Source organism: Pogoniulus pusillus, chromosome 27, assembly GCF_015220805.1.
Source record: "Pogoniulus pusillus isolate bPogPus1 chromosome 27, bPogPus1.pri, whole genome shotgun sequence".
NCBI lineage: Eukaryota > Metazoa > Chordata > Aves > Piciformes > Lybiidae > Pogoniulus > Pogoniulus pusillus.
This window is the reverse complement of record NC_087290.1, coordinates 9,541,877-9,556,133: the sequence shown is the minus strand read 5'-3', so window position 1 is coordinate 9,556,133 and position 14,257 is coordinate 9,541,877. Positions and strand designations below refer to the sequence as shown.

At 49.0% G+C, this 14,257-nt stretch overlaps 1 protein-coding gene across 2 annotated transcripts; it reads right to left on the bottom strand.

The window, feature by feature from the left end:
* Positions 1-1,188: 1,188 nt before the first annotated feature.
* Positions 1,189-9,417, bottom strand: LOC135187256 (argininosuccinate lyase). 2 transcript variants are annotated; one of them, XM_064165825.1, is made up of 17 exons: positions 9,313-9,393; positions 9,143-9,205; positions 7,635-7,829; positions 6,796-6,879; positions 6,403-6,459; positions 6,067-6,164; positions 5,541-5,618; positions 5,038-5,115; positions 4,843-4,895; positions 4,427-4,489; positions 4,133-4,247; positions 3,426-3,510; positions 3,212-3,271; positions 2,745-2,828; positions 2,463-2,543; positions 1,984-2,090; positions 1,189-1,428 (listed from the first exon to the last, which is right to left on the bottom strand). In XM_064165825.1, exons 2-17 carry the CDS (start codon positions 9,152-9,154, stop codon positions 1,278-1,280), a joined length of 1,401 nt encoding a protein of 466 aa, XP_064021895.1. In that variant the 5' UTR covers positions 9,155-9,205; positions 9,313-9,393; the 3' UTR covers positions 1,189-1,277. The 2 variants fall into 2 exon arrangements, with proteins under 2 accessions (XP_064021895.1, XP_064021896.1); XM_064165826.1 differs by lacking the exon at positions 9,143-9,205 and having other exon boundaries at positions 9,313-9,417.
* Between the last annotated feature and the right edge of the window lie 4,840 nt (positions 9,418-14,257).

The window sequence follows — 14,257 nt, the reverse complement described above, 5'->3', positions numbered from 1 at the left end:
TGAGGCAATGCTTCTGTCACTGCCATTACCTCTGCGTGATGGAGTCTTGCAGTACTGAGTCAATAAGGTGCTGCTGCATCAGCACAGAGAGCAGGCTGCTGAGCACAACACCACCTTTGAAATGCTGCTGAAAGAAACTGTGTGTGACAAAACTAGTGCTGCTGTGCTGTGGCTGCCAGGTTCAAGCTGGTTTAATAGTTAATGAGAACTGCCCCACCTTCCCTGCTTGTTGTCTTGCACTGCCTTTTGAATCGAGGAGCAGGCATGTTCCGTCCAGAAATCACTGTGGAACCACAGTGGAAAATAATGTTTCAAGTGTTTGTTTAATCAGATCTTTTCACCCTACAAAAGGCACAAAGTTGCTGCATTCTCATTCCCCAAACAAGGCTTTTCCTGGGCTTTGTTCTGATTATATTTTCATAAACAGAGCAAGAAGATAAAGGAAGATTTGTAAAGGCAGAAGTCTCTCTTCAAGCATTCTGCCCAAGCTTGCTTGGCTTGGGTCACACAGAGGAAAAGTTTGGCCTGGGACTGTGCAGCCTCTGTGCTTTGGAGGAAATCAAAGCCAAGGGAAGTTTTTTGATGGGCTTGATGGCCTGTGGATTGACCTGCTGGCCAAGACCTGCTTAAGACTACGCAAGTTCCACAGCCAGGTGGTGAGGAGACTTCATCTGGCCACTTGATAGCCCCTGCCAGAAGGCAGACCTGCCTGTCTCCTGTGAGGAGGGCAGCAATAGCTAGAGATGTGGCATGTGCTGCAGGTGTAGTACAAGGTGCACTTTGTGCAGACACAAGCTTCTCTCAGCACATTGTGTGGCCTGATCTGACATTGCTGGATCGAGCCTTGTACTGTGTAGAATCATGGAATCATTTAGGAGGATTATTGAGCCAAATCTTTAACCCAACAGAGACAAGTCCACCTCTAAACCATGTCCCTCAGGACCACATCTACATGTCTTTTAAATCCTGTCAAGGATAGTGACTCCACCACTTCCCTGGGCAGCCAGTTCCAAGGCTTGACAACCCTTTCAGGAAAGAAATTATTCCTACTTTAAACCTTGTCCACCCTTGGTGCAACTTGAGGCCATTTCCTCTTGTCCTATCACTTTTTATTTGGGAGAAGAGACAAACCACCTGAAGAAGCCCAGCCTAGTCTTGCCCTGAAGAAGAAAAACAGAAGACAGGTGCTTCAGTGAACAACAGACACCCCAGTGTTTATTGACTCCAGATCAGTGCAACAGGCACAATGCTGCATCCACGGGATCTCTCCCCACACTCTAAGCTTGCTCCTTCAGCCTCTTCAGTATCTCCCTCAGCTGCTCAATCTGGGTGGACACGCTGCTCTTGGCAGTGCCCCCCATGGCTGTGTACTGCTCCACGCTGTTGACAACGTTGAAGACCTGGGAGACGTCGCTGCCGATCAGGGGGCTGGGGAGGCACAGAGAAGAGAGGTCAGTGGGGAGAGCTGGGGGCTGCAGGCTGGCTTGACATGCTCACTGCCTGCAGAGGTGGGGAGGGAGTGGAGATGGAGCCTTCCTCTGCCGAGGGGAAAGAAGAAAGCCTCATCTCCCAGGGGAGAAGGAGGAAGTTCAGAGCCAAAGCCAAAAGGCTGGTGGCTGCGTGTGAGGACTTTCTTCCAGTCCCTCCCATCAGCTGCTGCCCCTGCTCCCTGGGACTGAATGGTGCTGGATCATAGAACCATAGAATGTCAGGGGCTGGAAGGGACCTCAAAAGCTTATCCAGTCCAACCTCCCAGAGAGGGAGACTCCACAGCCCCCCTGGGCAGCCTGTTCCAGTGTTCTGTCACCCTCCTCCCTGATGCTGTCCTCCTGCAGTGTTTCCATCAGCAGAACTGAGATCCAGGCCAGGAGGATTTGGGGATGCTGTCTGGCTTAGGCATTCTGGGGAAGGGCACCATAAGGAGCCCCATACAAAGGGAAGCTGATAGGTGTGGAGGAACTCATGGCAAACAGTGACACAGACCTGATGCTCTTCAGGTCATCCAGGCTGAGAGTGTTGATGGGGATGCCTTTAGTCTCGGCGAGGTGGACGGCCTTGCCAGAGGCAACGTGGGCTTGTCTGAATGGCATCTGCAGGGAGAAGCAGAGGCCACAGTCAGGGAGCAGGCAACTGGGGTGTTATTCAGAGGACAAATGGAGGTGCTCCCTCGTCTGGCTGGCTCGTGTTCACTTAGGGGAATGCAATCTGAGTCTGGGTTTTCTGGGCTGTGACAAGGGGAGGCGTTAGGAGGTGAAACTCCACCTCCAAATTACTATCAGCTCCACCCAGCAGCAGTTCTGCTGGTTGGGATACATGTAAAGCCTGGCATTCCAGCTGTCCTGGATGTTGACCCAGATTGATCATCATCTGGGGATGGAACAGAAGGCCTCATCTTGGGCCTTCCCTGAACAGCATTCTGCATCCAAAGAAACCAGAGCTCTGAATCTCCCTGTGATGCTTACTCCTTTATGAACCAAGTAGAGAGCCAGGTCAGAAGACAGTATCTCAGGGGTCAGTGCCTTCTCCATGTTCTCCTTGTTAATCTGCAGAAAGGAGGGTCAAAGTGAAATATTATCATCAGGTCCTTCCTGGGAACATGATAGCTGACAGTGGGGCCCATAATGAGCAGCATGAGCGAGCTACTGAAGCTCTCATCTTAGGACCTGCCTAGAGCTCTTTCACTTGTGTTTACTCACAGAACATGTGCCCCAACTATGTGCAGTAGGGAGAAGCTGAAGCCTTACCTGGAGGGTAGAAATCATTCCAGTAGCAACCTGGAGCACAATATTCAGGGTGTCTACAACATCAAAGACAGCCTCCTTGTCCTCCTGTGTTGGAACAGGAATGGAAGTTACAGTTAATTCAACCTGCTGCAGTCACAGATCCAAACAGCAGAGTAGGCCAACCAGAAGATCATGTGTGTGATCCCAGTGCTCCACCTGTGGAGCTGTGTATGAGCAGCTGTGGCTGGGTATAAGTAGCAGCTCCTTCCTCAGCATCCTGCACACAGCAGAGCAATGCAGTGGCCAGATTGCAGAAGAGCAGAAGACAGCTGTGTCTGCTCAGATGGATGGTGTGAAAACTAACATCCTGGCTTAGCAGCAGGGGTGGGACTACAAGCTCTCATGGGTGGTTGGATTTGATGATCTCAAAGGTTTCTTCTGACATGGACAGTTCTATGACACTAAGATCTCTTTTGTATCTCTTTTACCTGCAGATCCTTGTTGTAGGTGCTTGGCAGTCCTTTGAGAACCATGAGAATAGCAGCCAACTGCAGAGAGACACAGGTGAGGCTGTTACTTCTAGGAAGAGAAGGACATTGCCCCAGAAGGAGTTCACATTTCTCTACAGAAAGGCAAGCAGGAACATCCTTCACCCCTGTGTGAGCCATTTCCCCACCCCACTTCAGTCTTTGGCAGGCTCACCCGTCCAAACACTCGTCCAGCCTTGCTACGGATCAGCTCCAGGCTGTCAGGGTTCTTCTTCTGAGGCATCACACTGCTGCCAGAGCTGGAGCAAAGTGTAGAGTATAAGGTGAACAGGACCCCTTCCCCTGCAGGTTCAGGTCATGTAACCTACTGGCCCAGCGTTCCAAAGGCAACACAGAGGTTCCCTTTCCCCAGACACCTTCCTAGGGTGTAGGGAAGCAGTGTACTGAATGTGCTGAGTTTCTCCCCTTTCCCACAGCTAAGCCTTTGAGTTTGCAGTCCTGTCTGGAGCTATCATGCAAGGAGGCTTCCCCTCAAACCCCTCCAGAGCTGGGGATCAGCAGCCAGGCTAAGTGTTGCTGTGGCCTCAGAGAGGGAGGGCTGTGACTGTGCCACCCTGAGAGACAGGAAATCAGTTCTGACTGCAGTCCTGGCTGCTCCAGGAAGGGCTTTGGCAGGCATTGCCAGCAGAGGAGGAAGTGCCCTCTGCCAGCAGTTGCTGGGGAGGAGTGTCTGCTGAATGCAGCTCGGTTGAGTTGCTGGAATCTGAACTCAGTCATTGGTGCTGAGGAACATTCAGCCTAAGGCTGCTTTCTGCCAGCCTTTTAATGCTGTGTCATGCAGCAGGGAGCCCCCAGCCACTGCCTCATGCTCTCAGGAGGACATAGCTTAGGAGACTTAGTTCCCAGAGACAAGTTACTTACCAGTAGGTATCCGAGAGGGTTACAAATCCAAACTCACTGGTGCTGTAGATGATGAGATCTTCAGCCATCTTGCTAAGGTGGATCATCAGCAGGGTGGCCACAGAGAGAAATTCCACTGCAGAGAAGGCAGGAAATCAGGAGGTGGAGAAGGTGCTTGTTTGCCTGACAACCCAGCAAGCTCTGCCTGTATCCTTAGAACTACTCTGAATGAAGGATTTCAGTCTCCTCCTTAAAGAAGGTTAGCTGGGAGGGTCTCAGATGTTCTAAAACAGAGGTTAGGTGAGTTGTACTTACCCACAAAGTCTCTCTCACTAACAGCATCCATGCTGTTCAGGCTGATGGAAGCAAAGTCCAGCTCTGTAAGGAAGAGGATGGACAGAAGAGGTCAGACTTGGCATGTCTGGAGCTTGACTGCAGCAGGTTGCCCTAGCATGCAGGTTACTGTGAGCACTGGAGCAGTCCCAGGAACACAAACTTTAAGTGTTACATTGAGTGAGGACTTTATTAGCCTTAGGTAGCCATGCAGGTGACTGTTCTGACACTGACCTCATAGGCATTGCCTGCCTCGTTGCAGTAAAAAAACTTATGAGAGCAAGGCTTTAGGTGCAGGACAGTGCCTACAGTCCTGTTGGGCCCCATGCATCAGTGCTTCCCTCCCTCCTGGATATTAGCAGGACATCTCTGCCCCTCAGTCACAGGAAGACATTTACCACTGCGCAGCAGCTCCCTGTCAATTTCCAGTGGGTTGCCAGCCAGAGCACCACTGCCAGGGAGAAAGAAACAGAAGTCATGCATGACATCCCGCACACCCCAACCAAACTCAGCTCTAGGCTGCAAGGAAAGCACTTCTGAAGATGATGCAGAGCAAAGCAAGTCCCAGTGGTCACACAAACAGTAGACCTTACCTTCCCAAAGGCAAGACATTGATCCTCTTCTTTATCTCTATCATGCGCTCAGAATCCCGGGTCAGAGCCACAGCATGGCTAGGAGGGGACATGAGAGATGAAGCACTTGAGGTCAGAAAAATATCACTTTCCTTCCCAAGCAATATTTTGCCACACCTGGAGCCTGGAATCACCTCTAGACCAAACGAAACTTGAAATGGAGCCTGGCCACTAAGGGCCTTGGAAGTGGAACAGCCAGCAGTGGAATGGCAGAGATTCTCCCCCTTACCTTTTCAGCTAAGGCTGGAGGGTACAGGGAGTCAGCATCACAGGCCACTCACTGCTTGCCTCCTGGCTTGGACACTCCACACAAGGAGTTCCAGTTCCAGATTGCAAGGTTGGCTCTGCTTTCTCACCACCCACAGGTGCCCCCTCAGAGGATGATGCACTTGTAGGCTCAAGTGAGCAGGGCTCCAAGAGTGGAGAAGGCTTCCTCCAAACAAGGGTGAAAGGTGGTTGGTTACCTGAGCAAGAACTGGCTCCATCTGATGGGCTGAGCTTTCTGCAGGTGGGTGTAGCCAGGCAGGATAACATCAATTTCTCTGCACGGGAGAGGAGAGCAAGAGGTGAGCAGCAGCTATCAGGATGCAGGGCAGTGGTAGGTACCCTCCAGGGTTTTGTGGCAAGGTAGTGAAGAGAACTTCTTCAGCCTGTGTAGTGCTGAAGCTGGCCTGTTCCTTTTCAACCTAAGCACACTAGATTTATATCTCCTGATCTTCCAGTGTGGTGTGGCTGCCCTAAGCCTCCCTAGAAAATTCCCTGGTGCACTAAACCCTTTGTATCAGGCAGATTTCCCCAGTGCCCAACTGGTTTGGAGTGTGGTGTGTGAGGAGGAGAGCAAGAGAGGGAGTTACAGCTGAGCTTTTCTCATACATAGGAACTTCCTTCACAGAAGCCCCTGCAGCTGCCCTGATGGTGTCAGTCAAAGAGCAAGCCTGGGAGGCTCCTGCCCCAGCCGGGACAAGACCATGGATTTGGGAAAGGACTCACATGGCAGCACGTTCCACCAGGGTCTTAATGAGCTGCAGGAGGTGAGTGGAGATGATAGAGAGGGAATTCTTCATGAAGAGCTTCAGGTCAGTCACAACCTGCGTGAGATTGGCCACAGTCAGTCACAGCAGAATGTGACAGATTTGGTGACTGCAAAGGAAAGCCTCCTTGTGCTGTGTGATGGGGAGGGGCAGCTCCTCTCCTCATGGGGTCGTCTTGACATGCTGATGTCGCTATGTCTGGCTCCCCAGGAGGAGAGAGAGCCAAAGGCAACAGCCTGCTCTGAGGTCTCCTGAAGTGAGGTTTGGCAGGAGTCACCACCAGCTCTGGACTCACCTGATCATTCCTGCTTCTGCCAGTGTGCAGCTTTCCAGCTACATCTCCAATCAGCTCCTGGGGACAAGAGGAGGATTTCTCTCAGTGCCTCTGCACTCTAAGCAGGAGCCTCCACAGGAGCAGACCTCCTCCCTGCCCAGAAGGGACTCAGCTCTGGCACCCTGTGAGTAGCCATGGGGTCTCTTCTGGGGAAGGGCAGGTTTGGGTTCAGTGCTTGCACACTGCCTCTTCCAGCAAAGGCGTCTTGGAGAGACTCGAGTGTGCACCTGGGGCTTCAGTGCCACGAGGGGCAGAGGAATTTCCCAGTGGGACAGAGACACAGGCACCTGCATGTCCTGTCAGGCAGCTCTAGCTACAGAGGAACGGGAGCAAGAGGTTAGAGAGGAGCCAAACCTTTAGTCTGCGTTCATTGGCGGTGTGGATGTCCTCATCACTTTGGGTCACCACAAAGACTCCTTTAGACCACTCCTCAGAGATCTACAAATGCCAGCAGAAACACAGTCAGCCACTACTGTTCCCCTGCTGCACGTTGGGGTGTCAGCATCCCCAGCAAAGACCAACCCCAGTGGAAACCAAAGTGTCCCAGGTGAGCTCTGGCATTCCTGTTCTTTCAGGCTCTATCCTGAGGTTCTCTCCTGAGCTCAGTGAGGTCTGTCTCTCCACCCATGATGGTTCTCTAGTGTTGTGACCATAGAAAGATTTAAGCATTGCAAGGAGAAAGCTTTGTTGTCAGTGACTGCTTTAACATTGTCCTTTAAGCTTGTCCTGTACAACCATTGCCCATATTGGTGAGCTACAGCAGTGTCTGTGTTACCAAAAATCTTAGCTGTGGACTTCTCTTCACCCCTATACAAAGCTGTGCATCACCACAGGCAACCAGCCCCAGAAGGGTCTCAAGCACCAGCAGAAAAGGAATTGACATGGAAACAATTCCCAGATAGTGTTCAGTCTGAAAATGACTCAGTCTGAAGCCCACCTCAGCAAGGCAGCAGGGCTGCAGCCATAATATGAGCACTCTGCTTGTCAGGGCTTCATGCCCTCTTTTGGGGGGTGTCATCCAGTTCACATCCTGGTACTGGACTTTGGTGCTATTAACAGTTCAATTTGGGCATCAATCCTCTGCCCAGAACATCTCCAAGAGTACCAAGCTCAACTGAGGGAAGATGCTACAAATGCTGTCAGATAAGGAACCACCTATTCCAGCACATGACAGATGTGAAAGAAACAAATACCTTTTCCAGGCCACTCAGGATCTTCTCCAGCTCAGTTTTAGATAGGATCCCAGCCTTCTCCAAGGCTTTGGCATAAGCCATGCTCCCCTGGATATCAACCTCAGACAGTCTCTGATCAAAGGTAATTGAAGAGCTGAGCATCTCCATGACTGGATCTGTGCTTCCAACAAACCTTCCTGCCATCATTTTATCCCCCTGCAAATAATGAAGGCAGGAGGCATGTTCAAACAATGATATATATATCCTAAAAATCAGTTAACATCCATCCCACCCCTTATGCAGGTAAAACAGAGGACGTACTTAGGAATGTCTGTCCTGTGTCACGGACATGAAACCCCCATAACTTTAAGACCTCTAACAGGGAGGTGAAGAGGTAGAGAATATGTCACTGACATTTAGCCCTTGAGGTGTCACCTCTAGCTCAAGAATTCTCTAAGCTACTTTACTTCTGCAGGACTCTGCAAGGAGTCCTTGAAATTAATATCAGGGTAAATGGTGCAAGACCAGCATGGGGTTATCTTTCGAGGCAGCTGCTCATCACTGGGCCTTTGATAGCCTCCTAACAGGGGAAAAAGAAAGCTGAGGGAGGCAGGGATATAGTGATAGCTTGTGTCTTCTGGTACTTGAAATCACTTTTTAGAATCCACTTTTGTGGGGTAGAGTGGGACTGTAAGAAAGTATTTGGTTGACCAAGAACCGTGGTCCAGCACAAGCCACATCCTCTGAAATACTTCTGTAGCTATGAAGTGCTTGGAGTTACCATTTGAAGCATCTGCTGAATCCCTGCTTCAACATAAATTGGGGGTAAAAGCTGCTAAGGTGCAGACTACAGAAAGGGACGTCTGGCTACCTTTCAGTAGTAAAAACGTTCAGGGGAAAGCGAAAAGGAAAGAAAAAACCCCACAGTCCCAAACTACTCCTACCCAAAGGTCTCTGAAGCAGTACGGCGTCGGGCAGCGGCTACCTGCCAGCTACCATGGACAGCGGGCGGCTGCCGCCACCGGGGCCGGGGACCGGAGCAAGCTTGTCCCCAGCGGCTCTGAACCCCCTGCCCGAGCGCAGACCAGGAGAGAGCCTGGGGATGCAGGCATAGCGTGCTGGAGAGCAAACTCGGAAGCAGCTTTGTCAGTAGGAGCTGCGGGGTCGGGGGAAATGCGACTTGAAAAAGCAAAGTTTTTCAGTCTCTGGTTGGGAAACCAAGTCCCTGAGTGGGTAGTGCTGGTGGCCAAGGGTTTGCGTGGGGGAAGAGGTGTCTAAGTCTACCTTCGACGTGTCTGAGTCTGCCTTTGCTACCTCTAGTAGTAAAGACAGTAGTGAAGATCGACTTAGGCACCTCTGGATGTTCACCAGAATCAAAGGTGACTTCTCCATGCAAACCCCAGTGAAACGAATCAGTTAGAGCAAAGCCCCCGGAGGGGCTGGCAGGTTGCAGTGCTGGGGTTATCACACAACTGAGGTCCCAGAGCACACCGAGACCACCCCACCGGAGAAGCAAAGTTCACCCTCACCTCGGCTGCCATTTCGGACGACGTTTTGCTCGTTTGTGCAATGATCCCTGCAACCAGTGCAACCTGTGGAACAGCGAGGTCAGGCTCGACTCTGCCCCGCTCCCTGGCCCAGCCCAGCCTGGGGTCCCCGCTGCCTGCCCGGACCCACCGGGAGCTGCGGCCCCGCTCACCTGCTCCGCAGCACAGCCCCGGCTGTGGTCGCTCGCTCGCTCGCTGCTCCCCGGCCCCGCCGTCCCGCTTTTACACGCCTCGGAGCGGGGCTGGCTGCTCGTCCCGCCCCGCCGGGGCGGGGTGTCCCCGGGGCCGGCCCCGCTCCGGTCCCCCCTCCGTTCAGCCCCCTTCGTTCTTTCCACTGGTCCCCTGCCTGCGGCCACTACTCGACCAACGCACGATGAGCAGGTCAGGGAGAGAAGATGCTTTGGAAGCAGGTGGCTGCGAAGGGGGAAGATTGGGAGAGATGCTCTCGTGTTGCTTGTTGGTGAAGGTACTGGGGTAGCTTTAGGCAGAGCTCCTGCATCGCCTGATGGTCTTGTTTGTGGACAGGTCAGCTGCTTTTCTGGGAAGATCCGTGTGCTAAAGGAGTCCTCCAATGAATAGTCTCTGATAGGAATATAATTGCTATGATGGCTTGGATCATTGTTGTCCTGTCCCTGTCTCCACAGCAAACACACAAGAATAAAATAGAAGCTGGTTGCTCTTTCCCATTTCTGAGTGGATGAGACTTCCCATACCACTCTTAAGGATACTGCAGCTCCATCTTTAAGACTTTTGTCCCCAGTTGCATGGGGTCATGCTCGCAAAGAGGCTTCTCAGAGCCTCAGATTGTGGCAGTGCAATGTGAGGATGTGCTCTGCAGCCTTGGCAAATAGCCTGTATCTTAAGCTCATCAAACCCTAAATATCATGGAAGTCAAGAACTGGTTCAAAATACAAGAGACCTTTGGGAACAGCAACTCACCATAGCTCAGCACCAGTTTCTCACTAACTCCTCAGACACTGAGCTGTTCTCTGCAGCCATGCCACTGAAAGCTGTTTGCTGGTTCACCTGAGTGTGCTTCTACAGTCTAATATCTTTCTCATCCACGTTTTGTTGGGTTCTTTTCTTCCCTTTAAGGGAACCCTCCTGTCCTTTTCTACTGTTCTCTGACTTATCATCCTTTTCCATTTTACATTAGGAAACAGTGCTTGATCATGTTATGATCATGTTCATTCCTGCTCTGAAATCCTTCATTTTTAGCAGTTTTCTTGCCTTGTTCACCTTTTAGGAGTGTCCCTGTCCTTCCTCTGGGCTTTGATAGATGACTGATGCATTGGAAAAAGAGTAAGCACTGAATTTATGACCAGAGTGAATCTATGTCAGTAAGACCTCATTAATCTATGTCTGATATTACATGTGGCAAGGACATGTGCTTTCACATGGGATCTGTCAGCAGTATCACTGGGTGTTTAGCAAACTCCACAGGCATTAGTTTGCTAGTAGTATGCTGCTTAACTCCTGTCCCAGTTTGTATTGCAGAGATTATTAATGCTCTTGTATCCTACTTTTAGATGAGCAGGCAATAACTTCCCTTTCTGTATCATAAGCAATGTAGAATTTAAAGTAGTCCCTTTTTTTTAATCTTAAAGATGGAAGGGAAATTATAGATCCAGGCAGAAGTCCCTAAAGTGAAAATGAACACTGAAAAAAGAGACTTAAAGACACTTTGAGCTGGAGAGCCAAAATTTTTGAGGGGGAAACAGTGCAACAGATTTTCTAGTGCACACTGAGATGTGTTCCCATTGCTATCTTTGCTTGTTCTGGTTTGGATGACTCTCCACTTCTTGTGATCATCTTTCAGTACCTTATTTGCATAGTGAAAGATAAATATCCCCTACACAAATCACTCCACAATTAAATACCAGGGAAGGTCCAAGGGAAAGGTCTTCCACTTGTTTCCCTTTCTGGCTCAGTGAGTAGCACATCATTCATACATCAATATTCCCAGCTACATCCTTCTCCAAGCTGACATACAATGAAGTTGCACCTGTTTTGCAGCAAGGAGGAGTTTAATTAAATGTATTTCAATGTCCTCAAAGATTTGAACTTTATTTATAGTTTATTTTGTCATCAGTCACAGCTTTACTCTTCCTTTCAGACTGCATTTTGTGTTGGGTGAGAGCGACCCATGGGGAACGCAGCCCCGAGGAAGTGCTTTAGTGGTTTATAGAATGACACTTGAGAACAGGACTTATTTCCATGACTGAGTTCCTGGATGGCACAAACTGCTACAGTGCACCTTCTTTAAACACATTCTTTTTTTCCTTTTTTTTTTTTTTTCAACTGTCATTTTGGTCTAGAACAAGGACAAAAAGTGGGCTCTGTGGGTTGAAAGTGCTAATCAAATGCACTGTCAGCTCGACTGGGGTGAAGCAGTGCTGACATTTTTTTGTTAAAAAGAAAAAAAAACCCAACAACCTTGTTTAATGAATTTTGAATGTAAAAGGAGAGAGAAAAAAAAGACACTATAGGGTGATCAGTGAAATGCTGAATACAGTAAACATCTTTCATGACAAAGAATACAAATACCCTGCAGATCTGCTGTCAATAGCAATTACTAGGCCCCCTGCTTTCAATAGTTAATACCGAGGCCCCTTTCTCACCAAGCCTTAGTGGTAACAATCACAAGCCAATGTTTAAATGTTGACATGCTAAGCACATTTAGAAAAACCTATGTCTGCATTCCCTATGAATGGTGTAGCATAACTGTCTAACACCTAATGTGCAGCAATTAAAGTGAACCGAGCTAATTGCCTCCTCCACCTCAGTTGAATGTAAGGGTAACAAGTTCTCCCTTAGATCTTCCTCTTCTCCCTCTGTACAACATAGAATCAACCAGGTTGGAAGAGACCTCCAAGATCATCCAGTCCAACCTAGCACCCAGCCCTATCCAGTCAACTAGACCATGACACTAAGTGCCTCATCCAGTCTTTTCTTGAACAACTCCAGGGACGGCAACTCCACCACCTCCCTGGGCAGCCCATTCCAATGCCAATCACTCTCTATGTGAAGAACTTCCTCCTGACATCCAGCCTGTACCTCCCCCAGCACAACTTGAGACTGTGTCCCCTTGTTCTGTTGCTGGTTGTCTGGCAGAAGAGACCAACCCCCACCTGGCTACAGCCTCTCTTCAGGTAGTTGTAGACAGCAATGAGGTCCACATCAGTGGACCTGCAGCTGGTCCATATAGATGTTTACACCCTAATACACTACATGTCCCCACTGGAAAAGATTTAGGAAGAATATTTCTATGCTCTTCAGAGGCATTTAGACTATTCTGGGATCAGGCACCATCATCATCATCATCCTTGTCACAGATGGTTAAAAAAGTTTATCAACAAAGATCTGGAGTGAGACTTAGAGAAATGCTGAAAATAAAGATGATAAATTTGTGCTGGGGGAGAGATGTAAAGAGGAAATACAAAGGAGAAATAATACACTGCAGATTCTGAATCTGTATCTAAAGAGAGTGAGGAAGGATAGGCAAGGATTAATAGATATCTGGAAGAAAACTCTGAAACTGGATGGTCTGGAAATACTAAATTTCCACATAAAAGCTGCCATCCTCTCTTCTCTTTACCCTGGCTAGGAGCTGGTGTACAGCCAGTATCATGTGCAGGGTTTGAAACATGGCAGGGAAACTACAGAGCATTTGTTGTGCTGGTTTTGGCCAACTTACAAGGTCAGTTAATCCTGACATGAAAAAGGACAGTATCTGCTACATCCTATCCACTGAGTCAGAGCAAAGGCTTTCAGCCGGCAGTTTGGAGACCTTTCTCCTGGCTCTTTTTTTCCATAGGATTCCATGAGAAGTGGTTCTGGAGCATAAATTAATTTCTGTCTGTAGTACAATTTGTGTGTGATGGGGTCCATGTGTCCACTGAAACTTTTTAATGAGTCTTTGACCGAAAAAAAAGCTGAAAAAAACCCTTTGCAGCAGGCTTTCAAACTTTGCCCAGCATTTGGGTATCTGATGGAGAACAGGGAGCTGCTTGTTGTCCACTATCCTGATACAGAAGAATGCTCCTGCTGGCTGCAGTTTGCTCGTATTTTTGCAAGCTAGCTTTGGATTTTCCATGCTATGAGGAGGAGCAAAGTCTCAAAAGTGGGAGTGGGCTTGATTCTGGCTTGATACTGGCGAGAAAAATCAGGTGGTTGAGTTTGTGCTACTGTTACAAGATGGGAGGTTGCCAGCACAAGTCTAACCCATTTTGTTTTCTAGGTTGCTATCACAGGTCTGCTGCAAACAAGCAAGTGTATGTGTGTGTGACTCCTTAGATGTAAACCCAACACTAACCTCCTAAACTTCTGCCTGAGAGATGATGGCAAAATTAGGCAATTAACATTTCCCAGGCTCTCAGTCTCTGAGCCCGTTTTGCTTGCTGTAGCCCATGGGATTTTTAGGTGTTTGCACCCGGTCAAGTATCTCACTTTTCTCAAGAGTGGAAAGGGCTGTTGCCAAATTTAATAGCACGTTGATTAAATGAGAGAATGACAGTGTCATAAATAACAGGCACAAACTGGCGTTCATGCAAGTTAAGGCTTTAATAAAGTTGCAGGAATCAAGCAATGTACAGGCCTGGGTGCGAGGAGAGACTCTGATCTACCCCAACGCACCCCCTTTGCCTTCAGCTTTCTCTTTTTATACCCTATTCTATTACATATTTACTAAGTTCTAAGAAAAGGTTGGGTTTTCTTTATCAGTGCTTAGGAATGTGAGATGTCTGTTCCACACAGGTCTCCTTTTATCCAGTGGTCCCTCTGGTAATCTTTGATGAAGTAAGGGGTCTTGCTTAAGTGTCTTCCTCATGAACTTCAAAGTCCTGGCTCTTCTATTTGCTCATACAGGAAAGGTGGCACCAGGAGGAATGCATTTCCATTTAAATATGCAAAAGACTATCTCTTCCACATGCCTCCCTCCTTCGCCAATGTAATTACTCTTATCTTTAAGCTTATTGAGATGGTGGTGCAAGCAGGAATGCAGTTACATTCAAACCCCCCCCCTTCCTCCTTGTCTGTGACCTCTTGCCACGAATTGATCGGATCAAACATATGATTCTATATATTTCTCACAACAGT